The following is a 16,069-nucleotide window of genomic DNA, read 5'->3' as shown; positions in this document are numbered from 1 at the left end:
ATTTTTTTAATGGATGAATAAACTTTTTTAAATAAATTGATGTAAAAATATTAAAATAGTAAGAATTTGAGGGTTTCCTGGGTGGCTCAATCAATTAACTGACTCTTGACTTCAGCTCAGGTCATGAATTCATGGTTCATGAGTTCAAGCCTCACATGGGGCTCGTGCTGGCTGTAGGAGCTTGCTTGGGATTCTCTCTCCCCTCCCACCCCTCACCCATTCACACATGCTCTTTTTCAAAATGAAAAAAAATAAAAAAAACTTTAAAAAAAGTTCAGAATTTGATGTAAGTAATCAAGAAATCCCTACCCCATTTTTCTCCTTAAACAAGTATGTGTTTAATCTTGCAGGCTGTGGAAAATCTCTGTTCCTACAAGATTTCTGCAAACTTGTACAAACAGCTAAGACAGATTTGTGAAGATCACATCAAAGCACAAATTCATCAGTTCAGAGAATATCCTTTTAAAAACCAAAAATACTGTTTTTTTACCTTTGACCTCTTTTCCCATCCCTCACTATTTAACGCAACTTGAAGTGGAATGCCTGTGTTTTATAGATTTGTTGTTAATTTCATTTCTAGAGAAAGAAGAAACAAGTTTTTGACTTTTCAGCTTTAATTAGGTTCCAAATTTACATTGTAGTATAAGTTTACTCTTGTCCTAACAAATTTCCATTTTAAGAAAAAATAATCTGAGGGAAATCATAAACAACACAATGCTCGCTTATATGTAAGACTTGTTCTAAAAGGTATTTTTTTAGTGGGATCTAAAACTTTTTTACAGTTTAATAGCATTTTGTTCTATAATAAGACAAATGTGCTCTTCTATTGCTTATTACTTGTACTAAGCACTTAAAAATATCCTTGACATATTTCATGGATTCATTGGATAGTGTTCTTTTTCTAAAGAAGATTGATAGATGCTGGCAAAACCACTGCAGACAAATGGTAAGCTGGAAAAATATTGTAGTTAAATACATTTTTTCAAATACATGGATGTTTTAAAAGCTTTGCAATGTTTGGGGGATAGCCTCAGTATCTGCTCTTGTTCTGAATTGAAAACAGATTTTGTTTGAGTTTTCTACTTTAAAACTGCTAGTTATAGGAAGACCACAAGTTTAGAATGATTTGCACCTTAGGATCATTTTTATTTTTGTCATGCGTAAACTAAAAGTATTTGTATGACTAAAAAAAAGTAACATTTTTGTCTGTTAGTCTTGATGGATATCTCACCCACCTACTTGATTACCTGTGAAGGTGCCTGATGCATTTTAGTTTATTCAGATCAGAACTTTTTCCTTTTCCCTAATCGTATTTATTTTATACCTTTTAATCGCAAATTAAAAATCTTAAAATCCCCGTACCCAAAACCCACACATGCAATTTAAGGCAGTTTCACTCTGAATGGGCACTGTTACTGAAGAAGAATTGCATGTGTGTCTCCTTGATTCTGTTTTTATTTTTGGTTACTTCTCAAGTTGCAGAGAAGTCATAGGACCATTCTAAGTGTCCCTTTTCTAGAAATTACAACAAGGATTAAGACAATAGAACAGTTTAACAAAAATGGCATGGGCATATTCTCAGGTAGATTTCTTTATCTGTGTGTTTGATTCTAGTAGTTTATGTATAAAAGTGAACCCTGCAATTTTATTCTTATTTTATCAAGAGCAAATATTTCAGCTTAACAAAATATAAAAATTGGTTTTCTTTTTCATTGGCAGATCATGATTAGAAGCATTTTTTTGTTTCTGGATAGAACTTACGTTCTTCAGAATTCAATGCTACCCTCGATTTGGTAAGAATGCCAGAAAAAATTACGAAAAGATTTGTTACAAATGATAGTTAAATCTTAATTACACTAATGGAAAGAGAGTAAGTGATTCTGTGAACATTCTCCTAAAAATTCACATTTGGCTTCTAGACTTGTATTTATAGCAGTTTTACCTTCTTAGTTAGTTTTGCCTATGTTGGAGATAGCTTGCATTCCTTGAGCATATGATACTTTATAAAGTTTTTTTGTTAGCCAAGGGATTAAAGTTTGCTCTGGACTATCTTACGAGTGTGCATTATTTTGTTGCTTATCAAGAGTTTGCTCATTATCTTTTAACATTGTTATGGAAAATTCCATATATGAAAATAGAATAGTATAACGAGCTCTTTCCCCCACCATGTGCCTAGTATCTGCCTGCAGTAATTATCTGGAGAGTTTACTGATTTTTGAGTACTGAAGCCAGATTACAAATGACCAATTAGCCTTCATTACCAGTACAGTGAAAACCATTTTATATCTTTGAACTAATTTTGTCTCTTGATTTGACCAAGGAAGAAATCCACCAAAGGAAATAATACAACCAAACTTAGTTACGGAGGAAGACAGGAATTTAGCTTCAATTCTCATTAAAGGCGATGATTTTCCTGTATACTTTAATTCTAATAATGTTATGTAAAATTAAATGTGTGGATTTTATCTTTTCACAATTGCTGCTTCAAATCTGGGGCCCTCATTAACGTGGTGAGAAGTTAAGCAGGTTTCTCTAGAAGTGGTATTGTTGTCAATTAATTATATATGTTTTTTATTTTAGGGACATGGGACTAGAGTTATTTAGGGCTCATATTATAAGTGATCAGAAAGTCCAGAATAAGACAATTGATGGCATTCTTCTCTTGATTGAGAGGGAAAGGAATGGTGAAGCAATTGATAGAAGTTTACTCCGAAGCCTTTTGAGCATGCTGTCTGACTTGCAAGTAAGTTAACTTACTTCACTTACAGAGCTGATTGCTATTCCTAGTTTGATGTTTGAAAACCAGATTCATGGTGCTATTCACATAGAGGACATTTAATAAGTATTGAATAAATGAACTCGTTTGTTTTGATCCCCCCCCCCCCCCAGATTTATCAGGATTCTTTTGAACAACGGTTTTTGGAAGAAACTAACCGGCTCTATGCAGCTGAAGGCCAAAAATTAATGCAGGAAAGAGAGGTACTTAAAAATCATGATTAATAAATCCACTGTGTCTCATAATAGACCTTACTTTATAGAGCATAAGCTGCCTTTTGCATTTATCTTCTGAACATTGTGACGCTTTTCTCTCACTTAGGTTCTCCTTTCTTTTCTCTCTCCTTAAAGGCCAGCATTCTGGATCGTAAACTACCTATAATTTTACATGTTTCAGTCCTGTCATTCAGGGCTGTCCCCAGGGTATTTTGGATTTGACATTTTCTGAATGATTTATGGGGAGGAAAACAATAATATGAAAAACTGTCTTTGTAGGTTCCTGAATATCTTCATCATGTTAACAAACGTCTAGAAGAAGAAGCAGACAGACTTATTACTTACTTAGATCAGACCACCCAGTAAGTATTATATGCTCAGTCTAATAGACTTTAACCAGTGTTGTTGAATCACTTAAGGCACTAAGCATCCCCAAACCTGTTAGTACCCATTTTCAGGTGTGATTTGAGATTTTTAACAATTGTTTTCTTAATGTAAACTTCAAGTTATTTTTCTGTAGTTAATTAGATTTAATCAAGGGTTGTCTGCATGTGTTAAGGATGTAATTTAAAAATAGTATTAGAGAGGTGCCTGGCTGGCTCAGTTGGTAGAGCATTCAACTCTTGATCTCAGGGTCATAAGTTTCAAGCCCCACATTGGACGTAGAACTTATTTTTTTTTTTAATGAAAAAAATACTAGGCTGATTAAAATTCAGTAGGTATGGGGCATATGGGTGGCTCCATTGGTTAAGCTTCCAACTTAAGCTCAGGTCATGATTTCATGGTTGGTGAATTCAAGCCCCACGTCGGACTCTCTGCTGTCAGTGGGCTCTCTGCTGTCAGCGCAGAGCCCGCTTGGGATCCTCTGTCCCTACCCCTCTCTGCCGCTCACGTGCGCATGCTCTGTCTCGCTCGCTCTCTGTCAAACATAAACTTTAAAAAAAATCAGTAGGTGTTTGGAGGAGAAACTGTTTCTGTGCTTTCCTAAATATTAACCACCAAGGAGTTCCTGTAAACAGCATAGATAACTACCTTCCTAATAAAAGCAGAGAAACTTGGAAAAAGCCAGCCACGGCAAGACCATGGAAATACTTATTTAGTGATGTAAATCAAATTCTGAAATAATGCACTTTTTCTTCTTGCATAAGTAGAGTGCCTCTGAGCACCAATAAATTTAAATGTAGGATAGGAATATTAAAATTATCATAAAATAAGCTATATGTGATTTTTCCACCCAAAGAAAGGTTTTAAATTTTCAGGAAAGTCCATTGGCGGTAATTCTAAACTTTTTCTTTCTTGTAGGAAGTCATTAATTGCTACTGTAGAAAAGCAACTTCTAGGTGAACACTTAACAGCAATTCTTCAGAAAGGTAATTGACAATTTATAAATAAAGAGATTACATTTTAAATGGTTAGAAGCAGACAAGTAAAAAATTTTTAAGGATTACCCTTTTAAAAGCTTGATGCTGTGTGGCTGCTTTTCTGAGGATGGACAAACCCCTTTTCCCTATTCATCATTGTAAACTTTCAGGAGGTGCTTCTTGCCTTAATTTAAAGATACAGGAACTGAGGAGGCGCCTGGGTAGCTTAGTCAGTTAAGCAGCTGACCTCGGCTCAGGTCATGATCTCACGACTCACGAGCTCATGGGTTCCAGCCCTGTGTTGGGCTCTGTGCTGTAGCTCAGGGCCTGGAGCCTGCTTTGGATTCTGTGCTCTCCACCACTCCCCAACTCACGCTTGCTCTCTCTGTCTCTCTAAAAAATAAATAAACATTAAAAAAAGATACAGGAATTGAGAATGAGAGGGGTCCACTAACACCAGAAAAAAAAAAAAAAAAAGCAGTGGGAATTCTTGACTTAATTTGTAAGACTATGTAAGATTCCTTTTTACACTCAGGTGTTTTTATTCATAGCATATAAAACCAAGCACTTCTAATCCCAGGTGATCTTGAGGGTATACCCTGAATTTTATTTTGACAGTGCCAGAAATACACAATAGTCTTACCTTTCTCTCCAACCACCTTTTGTATAAAATGGATATATTTTAGAACTTCAAAGCAGTTACATATTATTTCATTCTGAAAATCAAATACAGAACCTCATTTAAACTTGGCCTATTAGGGGTGCCTGGGTAGCTTAGTTGGTTAAGCATCCAACTTCGGCTCAGGTCAAGATACCATGGTCTGGGAGTTCGAGCCCCGTGTCGGGCTCTGTGCTGACAGCTTAGAGCCTGGAGCTGGCTTCAGATTTTGTGTCTCCCTTTCTCTCTCTGCCCTCCCCTGCTCGCATTCTGTCTCTCTCTCTTTCAAAAATAAATAAACATTAAAAAAAACACTTAAGCTTGGCCTATTAATGCATGGTTTTTAAAACACCACAGACTGTATCCAGTACTCTGAAAAATATGTATACTAATTAGTGCCAGATATAATACGGCTTCCACACACATGTGCGAGTTATTTATAACGTATATTTAAGTAAATCACTTATTACAAATTGGTTTATACCTCTGATCTATGCTAAATGGAACAAACTGTTGCATAATTATTTTTGTTTTTATATAGACTAAAGCTCCCTGTATTTAGTTTCATTTGGAAAGGTGATTTATCTATTTGGATTGACTAGAAAACAAGTGTCTGTTAAAATTCATAGACTAGTAATAGTTTAGACCACTATTACATTAATAATTTAACTTAATTTTCATTAAAATGTCTGACATTTTTGGTAACTATTTTTAATGCCAAAATATTTGAAATTCCAGGTTTAAATAACCTCCTTGATGAAAACCGAATTCAAGATTTATCTCTCCTGTATCAGCTCTTTAGTAGAGTTCGAGGTGGAGTTCAGGTTCTCTTGCAACAGTGGATTGAATACATTAAGGTATTAACAATTAACCTGTGTTTTTTTCAGCTATTATAATCTATGCAGAATGCATATCAGCAAGTATTTCTTGTTAGATCCAATTTTTTTTAAGTAATGGGAATTTTGAAGGCGGTAAACCTGAGAATGATAGCTGTGTAACAGATCAGCAATAAAAGTTATCTTCCTGATGTCTGATATGATTTCTAGCTTCAGTACTTAGAATAGTGAATGTGGGGAGTGGGGGCAGGCAAGAGGATTTTTGTTTGGATCCAAAATTTCTTTCCTTTCTTCAATTTTACACTGAAGCTAGATTGCTATTTTTTAAAAAAATTCAAACCTGACTTTAAAAGTAGGAACAAAAGCCCAGAGACTTACAGTAATACTCCATTACGATACCATATACCCAGTAAGTCATTTCTTATTTTGTGACTGTAGATGAATTGTATCAGTCTGCATGTTTTATCACTTTAGTTTTTTCTTTTCCTGACCTCAAAAACAGCTTTACTTTAATATTTTGATATTTAAAAATGTGTGTACCTACTTAAAATATGATTTGTGGATTGTTTTCATCAGATAATTCTGCTAAAAAGTGGTCATTTTTATTTTTAGGCATTTGGCAGCACTATTGTAATTAATCCTGAAAAAGATAAAACCATGGTTCAAGAATTACTGGATTTTAAAGATAAGGTTGACCATATAATTGATATTTGTTTTCTGAAAAATGAAAAATTCATCAATGCCATGAAAGAAGCATTTGAGACATTCATTAACAAAAGACCAAACAAACCTGCTGAACTTATAGGTATTTTCCGGTATTTTTTTTCTGGCTGTTTAATGTTCTTTTATTCATAAAATTTCAATTAATTTGAAACTTTGACAAGGTTGTAGTTGATTCAACACCTCATTTATTTGCGGTTGATTAGGTGGCAGTTTCTAAGAACCTTATTCTAAGGAATAAGTCCTTCGAGGTAAAGAACATAAGTCACATGTCAAACATGATGTTCTGTCTTGGTAAGATCGTACATTGGACCCTATTTACTTTTATTTACACTAAGCTTGATATCTGTTTTTTAAGCCTGTAGCAATTTAGAGGTGGGACAGGGTGCTGCTTCTAGAGGCCCACACTTAGGGCTACAATAAAGTCTAGCAAGAAATTATAGTTGCTAGTGAGAAAGGAAAATGTCCAGAACAGGGGCACCTGGGCGGCTCAGTTGGTTAACATCCAGCTCTTGATTTTGGTTCAGGTCATGATCTCGTGCTTCCTGAAATTGAGCCCTGTGTCAGGATCTGTGCTGACAGTGTGGAGCTTGCTTGAGATGCTCTCTATCCCTCTCTCTCTGCCCCTACCCCATTCATGCGGGCACTCTCTCTGAAACTTAGAAAAAACGCCCAGGACAAAAATAATCTGGTCATCTGGGTCCATTTAGTGTAAGGATATGATATATGGCAGTGTTTCTCAGGTTTTCCTACCAAACTACCCTTTAGTGTCAGGAGAGGTACTCTCTGAAGGTTTAGGGTCCTCTGCCAAAGGGATGAAATTTCGTTGATCTACTACTTACCTTTAAATTTTTTGGCAGATTTTGCCTTTTACTCTGTGTCTGGTTTGTTTTCATAAGTAGCGTTTAAGATTGCTTGACATCAGTATAAAATGGACACTCAGAAGATGTGCCAGGTCTTTAAGTGGCTTTTTTTGGAGATGTAATTGCCATATGTTCTATTAGTTTCAGATGTACAGCATAGTGATTCAACATTTGTATGCATTGTGAAATGGTCACCACGATAAGCCTAGTTACCATCTGTCCCCTTGTGAAGTCAATACAATATTTATGGACATTATTTATATCCCCATGACTTATTTTATAACTGAATTTGTGTATCTTTATCCCCTTTACTCATTTTGACACCCCCAACCGCCCTTCCTCAGGCAACCACCAACCTGTTCTCGTATTTGAGTCTGAATTTTGTTTTGTTTTTTAGATTCCACATATAAGTGAAATCCCATGGTATGTGTCTTATTTCTGTGTCATAATTTCACTTAGTGTACAACCCTCAAGATCTGTTATGCAAATGGCAAGAGTTCATTCATTTTTATGGCTAAATAGTATTCCATCACACACACACACACACACACACACACACACACACACACACACACACACACACACACTCTCGCTCTCACTCGCTCTCTCTCTCAACCTTCTGTATCCATTTATCCATTGATAGGATATTTAGATTGTTTCCCTATCTTGGCTGTTGTAAATATGCTGCAATGAACATAGGGGTACATGAATGTTTTTGAATTAGTGTGTTCATTTTCTTCATGGTGGAATTGCTGGATCATATGGTAGCTCTATTAATTTTTTGAGGAACCTCCATAATATTTTCCATGGTGGCTGCACCGGTTTACATTCCCACCAATAATGCCCGAGGGTTACCTTTTCTCCAAATCCTCACCAACACATTTTTTTTTGTCTTTTTGATACTAGCTATTCTGACAGATATAAGGTGATATCCCATTATGATTTTGATTTGCATTTCCCTGATGATTAGTGATACTGAGCATCTTTTCATGTGCTTTTTGGCCATCTGTATGTCTTTGGAAAAATATCTATTTAGGTCCTCTGCCAATTTTTTAATTGGATTTTTTTTTGTTAACTGGGTTGTAGGAGTTCTTTATCTATTTTGGATATTAACCCCTTGTTGGAAATTGGTTTTTCTGTATGGTGTAAATCATGGTCCAGTTTCATTCTTTTGCATGTGGCTGTCCAGTTTTCCTAATACCATTTATTAAAGAGACTGTCCTTTTTTCCCATTGTATGTCCTTGCCGCCTTCGGCATGGATTAATTGACCCCATAAGCATGGGTTCATTTCTGGGCTATTTATTCTATCCCATTGATACGTGTGTTTGTTTTTATGTCCACATGATACTGTTTTGATTAGGGATTCTTTTGGTTTGTTTTTTTAAATATGGAACGCTTCACGAATTTGCGTGCCATACTTGGGCCATGCTGATCTCTGTATCCTTCTGATTTTAGTATATGTGCTGCTGAAGTGAGCATTGATTACTGTAGTTTTTTTTAATGTTTATTTTTTAAAAGAGAGAATGTACGGGCATATGCGTGTGGTGGAGGGGCAGAGAGAGACAGAATCCAAAGCAGGTTGTGCACTGACAGCTGGATGTGGGGCTCGAACTCATGAGCTGTGAGATATGACCTGAGCTGAAGTTGGTTGCTTAACTGAGCCACCCAGGCGCCCCTGATTAATGGTTTTGCAGTATAGTTTAAAATCAGGAAGCATGATGATACCCGTGGCTTTGTTGTTCTTTCTCTAGATTAGCTATTTGAGATCTTTAGTGGTTCCATACAAATTTTTAAATTATTTGTTCTAGTTCTGTGAAAAATGCCATTGGAATTTTGGTAGGGATTACATTGAGTCTGTAGATTACTTTGGGTAGTATGGATGTTTTAACAATAGTAATTCTTCCAATCCATGAGCACAATATATTTTTCCATTTATTTGTATCGTCTTCAGTTTCTTTCATCAGTATCTTACAGTTTTCCACATACAGGTCTTTCACCTCTTTGGTTAAATTTATTTTTAGGTATTTTATTCTTTTTGTTACAGTTGTAAATGGGATTGTTTTCTTGAGTTCTCTTTCTGATAGTTTAGTATTAGTGTATGGAAACACGAGACTTTTCTATATTTTGTGTCCTGCAACTTTACTGAATTCATTTGTTTTAATAGCTTTGTGGTGGAGTCTTCAGGGTTTTCTATATACAGTGTCATGTACAGACAGTGACCATTTTACTTCTTCCTTTCCACTTGTATGCCTTTTATTTATTTTCCTTGCCTAATTGCTGTGACCAGACTTCCAATATGATGTTGAATGAGACTGGGAATAGTGGGCATCTTTGTCTTGTTCCTCCTGATCTCAGAGGAAAAGCTTTCAGCATTTCACTGTTGGGTATGATACTAGCTGTGGGTATGTCCTATATGGCCTTTATTTTGTTGAAGTACATCCCCCTACACCCACTTAGTTGAGAGTTTCTATTATAAATGGCTATTGAATTTTGTCAAATGCTTTTTCTACATCTAATGATGATCATATTATTTCTCCTTTCATTTTGTTAATGTGGGTGTATCATGTTGATTGGTTTGTGGATGTTGAACCGTCCTTTCATCCCTGAAATAAATCCCACTTGATCACTGTGTATGATCCTTTCAGTGTATTGGGTTTTTTTTTTATTTTAACAGTTTTTATTTTTTTAATGTTTATTTTTTGAGAGAGCGCAAGTGGGGGAGGGACGGAGAGAGAGAGAGACAGAATCTGAAGCGGGCTTCAGGCTTTGAGCTGTCAGCACAGAGCCCGACATGGGGCTCAAACTCACAAACCGTGAGATCATGACCTGAGCCAAAGTCGAGACTCTTAACTGACTGAGCCACCCAGGCACCCTTCAGTGTATTGTTGAATTCAGTTAACACATGCAAGCTCATCTACCTGTACTAGTGAGCTATGTGGAAAGTGCAGTGATGATTCTAGCACCTTGATCTTCAGGGAGTATATTACCTGTATCTCTTTGCCCCCAGATCAGCAAACATATCTTCCACGTATAGTCTAGGTGCTTTTCAAAAGGCTGTTTTTTCATTGGGTCTTGAGGTGAGCCAGGCTACAAGGGAGCCCTCCAAGAGGGGAATCCCCATTTCCTAGAGTACTTTGGGATCCCTAGAAATCACGTCTGTTGGTTATTTAATAATTTTTTAAAATGTTTATTTTTGAAAGAGAGACAGCACAAGCGGGGGAGGGGTAGAGGGAGAGAGAGACAGGATCTGAAGCAGGCTCTAGGCTCTGAGCCGTCAGCACAGATCCCAACGTGTGGCTCGAAGCCACAAACTGTGAGATCATGACCTGAGCCGAAGTCAGTCGCTTAACCCAACTGAGCCACCCAGGTGCCACAAAATCTGTTGGTTTTTTAAGTCAGATGTTCCCGGGGCTCATCTCTCTGCTGCAAATCACTGAGGCCAGGGTGCCCGAAGTAAGGCACCAATCCCTTGTTCCTCCAAGAGAAGCACCTGACTGGTGAAATCTTTCCCTATTGTGTGTTACAATATCGTGTCTCTGCCTCTCCTACCCATCTTGCTGTGATCCTTTTATCCTTTGTTGTAGAGAGCAGTTCATCCAGTTTTCAGATGTTTTTCAAAACAAAATGCTCCATGGAGCTGTAGCTGGGGTCTGTTCATGGGAGGAAGTGAGTTTAGGCTGTTATGCTGCCATCTTGGACCCCCCCCCCCCATCGTCAATGGTTTTGATGACTCCAGCATGGTACTGTATACACTACCTCCCCCAGGATACATATACCCCATTTTACTAACCATCAGGATAGTGGAAAGTACATGAGATATGGAGCCAGAAAACTTGGGTTTGAGTTCAGGCTCTGGTATTTATTAGCTCTGTGATGTTGAATAAGTCACCTGATGTCCCTGACTTTGGAGACTTTAGAAATGCATGTATATCTCTGAAGCATTGAAAAATTCAGTGTATCATACTCCTATTTGGGTGTATATAGTGCCTAGTATCTTACGGATACTAATGATCACTAAACAAACTTTCCCCCCATTTTAGCTAAGTATGTAGATTCAAAGCTTCGCGCAGGCAACAAAGAAGCTACAGATGAAGAACTTGAAAAAATGTTGGATAAAATTATGATCATATTTAGATTTATCTATGGTAAGTGTTTTTGCCTTAAAATTTATCTTTTAGAACAGAGCACTCAACCTGGAGGGAGTATTTATTTGGGAGTTAGATATTTAAATTTGTATTAGATTTGTTGCATTTAATTCATTGGGGTACTTGTGGAATATTACTTAATTGCCTTGTGCTTTGACTTTTCCACTTATTAAGAGCCTTGATTTTTGCTACTTTTTTAAATCTGTTAATGCCAAAGCCACCAGTCGACTAAAACTTTTTTAAAGAAAAGTTAATGTAGTCTTCTTTACAGCAAAGAACATTTGAAATGTCCAGCATAAATATCTACCTTTAATGTCTGTTGCATTTAACGAACTTGGGTAAAATGTATACATTTAAATAACCTGGAGTAATGGTATGATTTATTAAGCACTTGGGAGCAATTATGTCAGAACTTTTTATTGGAAACTTAGCTGTATTTTTTTTTTAACATAGGTAAGGATGTTTTTGAGGCCTTCTATAAGAAAGATTTAGCCAAGCGCCTGTTAGTTGGGAAAAGTGCATCTGTAGATGCTGAAAAATCAATGTTGTCCAAACTTAAACATGGTATGATTGTCATTCTTTCTATTCCTTTTCTTTGATTTCTGAGGGACAATGCTACCTTAATTTTTATTTAATTACTTGCCTCTTTCGTTAATCATTATTCAGATGATGAAAATGTAAATTGAGTTAAGTTTATGAGGTTTCCATCCTATTGTACATATCCAGAGCGGTTGCAGTTTTTTAGAAAATAAAGCATTGTTCTTGTTTTTATTATTTGTATAAATATTTTCCATTTATCTTATGCCTAAATAGTAGATAAGGTTACTACAGGATTAAAGAGTTTGGCTCTGAATTAGTGGGGCATACACTTTGGGGTAAGGATTTTTTCATTCTTATGAACAGTTACAGATCATATTTCATGCTAAAATACATTTTACATTTCATGTTTTCAATTTTCAATTGTTTGTTTTCACCACTTTAAAATATTATAAATGTATAAACATCTTTAATAGAATGTGGAGCTGCTTTCACCAGCAAACTTGAAGGAATGTTTAAAGACATGGAACTTTCTAAAGACATCATGATTCAGTTCAAACAGGTAAAAGTGAGTTAAACTCTTACTTAATTTCTCAAACTTAAGTGTATTTAGTTATTTCCTTTCTGTGGTTTGCACTGAAGAGGATAAATAGGAACCTACATTTGTTGTAAATACATCGTAGCAGCTTAGATGATGTTCACATTAGAGAAATCACCAATGGAATATATTTGACCTACTTCAGAATTTATTCCCAGTATACACGCAGGGTAACACAAAAGCAAATAAAATGCATTGAACTGAAGTCGGGACAAGAAAAACTGTAGCTAGATCGTGAGAATGGGGCTTTCTCTAACATCCAGTCACTGTTAGTGATTTATATGTTCAAAGCTCGCAATGGGGAGAGAGGAGATTCAATAAAATGGTTGTAAAAGGCCTTTGGAGCCATTGGGAATGAAAAGCTTAGATCCACGGTTTTGTAGATGTTGGTTAAGATGATTTTGAAACATTTAAGAGCATAGGTAATAGTGATAGCAAATTAAATTTTCCTCTCAGGGTTTTTGTAATGGCTTCTTTACCACTATATTGCTATGGTGGGAAATGATAGTGGACAACGCAAGAGAAAGAGCAGCAGGATCACATTCGCATAGTAGTGGCAGAATAGGGTTTATTTGCTTTGCTCTTTCCCCTTCCTCTTCCTTCACCACTTCACGTTACCCCCTGCAAGCAGGCGGTGGAGCACGTGAAAAAGTGGATACTTGGGCTGGCTGGTGGGGTGAGGAATGGGGGTTGCTACAAGTTGTTCAGGTCACATTAGGCGTCTCCAAAGGTGGGGACTGCAGGTGGTAGGGGGAAAAGAATGGACATGAGATTCTACCTATAACAGCCTAGCCATAAGTGAGAGATTATTGAAGTCGATAATGCCTCTAATGAGGTCACATGATCCTGTGTGCCTTTGTAATAAAATGTTAGCTAATGCATTTGATAGAGGCTTCGTTTATAGTCCTTTTATAACAGTTCCCTTTTATTTTAAAGATGGTCAGTGTTGGCATGTAATTTTATAATGGGGAACTTCTTGAATGGGCTATTATTATGACATGAAATGTATGCACTTTTTTAAAGACCTCATTGTGTGTGTTGATCTTATTGTAGTATATGCAAAACCAGAATGTACCTGGGAATATTGAATTAACTGTGAATATCCTGACAATGGGTTATTGGCCAACATATGTGCCTATGGAAGTCCACTTACCACCAGAGGTAAGAGTTGCTGTTCAGGACTTGTGTTATAAGCACAGAAATACATAACACTTCTATTTTGTTTGTCATTGAAAAATAGATACTTTTTAAAGGTTTGTGTCAGCATGCCAACACCAAATGCCAACTGTTTTAATATTTTGCTCTTCCTTTTATTATTCTTGTACTTACATCGTTAGAGCATAGTTAATGATGTCAAGTTTCTGGGTCCAGAGCCAATTTTCATGACTCTTTTTTCAGTTTTCCAGATTGCACCCATCTTTCTGCCCAGCTCTCAAAAATTCTTGCCCATATATCACCTGGGGGTTGGATTGCTGAGTCAATGGGCTTGAGTAAATCCATCCTAAATTCTGGGGAAATGTCTTAACTCAGGACTGAAGCTTAGAAGCGGGGTTAAAGCTAGAGATAGATATTGAGAATCCTTCATGGAGATGATCATGGAAGCCAAGGGGGTCGAGATCTCCCTCATTAAGAGGAAAAGAATGTAGAAATAGAAAAAAATAGGGCTGAGACAGAACATTGGAAAAGGTTCACATCTGGCAGGTGGTAGGAAGAGGAAGGAAGCCAACAAAAAAGCAGTCGTGAGGTAAAGGAAGCAGCATGATATGGAGGCACAAAGCCACTGGAGGGGAATGTTGCAAAAGGGGGGGTGTTTAAATGTTGCAGAGAGATCGAAGCGTATAAAGGCTGATGAATGCTATTAGATTTGGTAGTTGGCAGATCATTACTTTACATCAAAGTGATCAGTGGACCTACCAGGTATAAAAACTGATACTGAAAGCTTCCAGAAATTATTATACATGAGGTGAATAGAAAGAATGGTGAAAGCGATACTGGATACAGAGCTTAAATAAAGCTGTGTTTTATTTACTGTAGATGGTAAAACTTCAGGAGATTTTCAAGACATTTTACCTAGGCAAACATAGCGGCAGGAAACTTCAGTGGCAGTCAACCCTAGGACACTGTGTGCTAAAGGCAGAATTTAAAGAGGTAAGTAGATGTTCCCATAACTTAGTGTTCATCTTCATTTTTGTTGTTGAGGTCATCCTTTTTTCTCCTTTAAACACTTTTTATTTGAGTATAGTTGACACACGATGTTACATTAGTTTCAGGTGTACAACATAGTGATTTAACTTCTCTATACATTATACTATGCTCACCACAGAGGTCATTCCTTTTAACTTGACGATTTGTTTTACAAGTTTATCCTAAATATATAACAGTGACTGCTTTGTGTATATTATTAAGAATGTGATCTTCATGGTTGAATTGGCTCTGCTGCAAAACCACAAACAGTAACCCTTTTGTTGCCATCCTTTCCCCACCTGTGGATACAGGATTCCCATTTCCACTTCTTGACAGGAATCTTCTTGTTGCTGGGAGCTAGGGAATAGAGTGGATGTAAAGGAGAATAGTTCCATATCTAATTTCAAAAAATTCCTGCAACTTTTCATGACTAATTTGAATCTAACAAGTTGAAAATGCATTTGAAATAGTGATTTCTTGCTGCTTGTGAAAAAAATCTGTAGTGATGCAATAAGGCCAAGTTATTAATGTTTGTTTTTTTTTTTTTTTTTTTGAGAGATAGGGACAGAGTGCGAGCAGGGGAAGGGGAGAGAGAGGGAGACACAGAATGTGAAACAGGCTTCAGGCTCTGAGCTGTCAGTACACAGCCTGACGTGGGGCTCAAACTCGGGAATGGTGAGACCGTGACCTAGACCGAAGTTGGATGCTTAACTGACTGAGCCACCCAGGCAATAAGGCCAAGTTATTAATTTTCATTACTTTGCTGTTCTGTTTTAATTACAAGACATTTTAAAAAAGACCCATAGAAAGGTCACCCAATCCTTCTTTTCTATTTCAGGTAGGATCACACCTAAACCCTACACTGAACGTACTGGCTTTTCTGTATAATGTTAATCCATGTTTCTAAATCCACTGAAGGAAAAATGCTTTTCCTGTTAAAGATTATTGATGATTTGATTAATTTTCATGTGTTTTTTAAAAAATGATGGCTAAACTCTGCTGTTTCTCCAACAGGGTAAAAAAGAACTCCAGGTCTCTCTCTTTCAAACCCTGGTGCTGCTAATGTTTAATGAGGGAGAGGAGTTCAGTTTAGAAGAGATCAAGCAGGCTACTGGAATAGGTTTGTGTTGAGTCAATCAATTAGCAAGCATTATTCAGTGTCTGCTGTGTGCATT

At 36.7% G+C, this 16,069-nt stretch overlaps 1 protein-coding gene and 1 pseudogene across 5 annotated transcripts in view; one reads left to right on the top strand and one right to left on the bottom strand.

Moving 5' to 3' along the window:
* The window catches only part of CUL4B (cullin 4B), a 44,047-nt gene that overhangs the window by 17,826 nt on the left and 10,152 nt on the right, over positions 1 to 16,069 (top strand). For 3 of the 5 annotated variants that reach the window (XM_027054363.2, XM_027054365.2, XM_027054364.2), the window contains exons 4-18: positions 351 to 454; positions 877 to 946; positions 1,720 to 1,793; positions 2,581 to 2,743; positions 2,890 to 2,979; positions 3,271 to 3,353; positions 4,294 to 4,361; positions 5,749 to 5,867; positions 6,459 to 6,651; positions 11,471 to 11,575; positions 12,029 to 12,139; positions 12,589 to 12,680; positions 13,764 to 13,871; positions 14,745 to 14,858; positions 15,909 to 16,014. In XM_027054363.2, coding sequence (XP_026910164.1) covers positions 351 to 454; positions 877 to 946; positions 1,720 to 1,793; positions 2,581 to 2,743; positions 2,890 to 2,979; positions 3,271 to 3,353; positions 4,294 to 4,361; positions 5,749 to 5,867; positions 6,459 to 6,651; positions 11,471 to 11,575; positions 12,029 to 12,139; positions 12,589 to 12,680; positions 13,764 to 13,871; positions 14,745 to 14,858; positions 15,909 to 16,014 — 1,600 coding nt within the window. The remainder of the gene's footprint in view (positions 1 to 350; positions 455 to 876; positions 947 to 1,719; positions 1,794 to 2,580; positions 2,744 to 2,889; positions 2,980 to 3,270; positions 3,354 to 4,293; positions 4,362 to 5,748; positions 5,868 to 6,458; positions 6,652 to 11,470; positions 11,576 to 12,028; positions 12,140 to 12,588; positions 12,681 to 13,763; positions 13,872 to 14,744; positions 14,859 to 15,908; positions 16,015 to 16,069) is intronic. The other 2 variants (XM_027054362.2, XM_053201617.1) reach the window with 1 other exon arrangement.
* Positions 8,812 to 8,909, bottom strand: LOC113597672 (uncharacterized; annotated as a pseudogene).

Source organism: Acinonyx jubatus, chromosome X (genome assembly GCF_027475565.1).
Source record: "Acinonyx jubatus isolate Ajub_Pintada_27869175 chromosome X, VMU_Ajub_asm_v1.0, whole genome shotgun sequence".
In the NCBI taxonomy this organism is placed as follows: Eukaryota; Metazoa; Chordata; class Mammalia; order Carnivora; family Felidae; genus Acinonyx; species Acinonyx jubatus.
The sequence above is the reverse complement of the archived record's forward strand: the minus strand, read 5'-3'. Positions and strand labels throughout refer to the sequence as shown.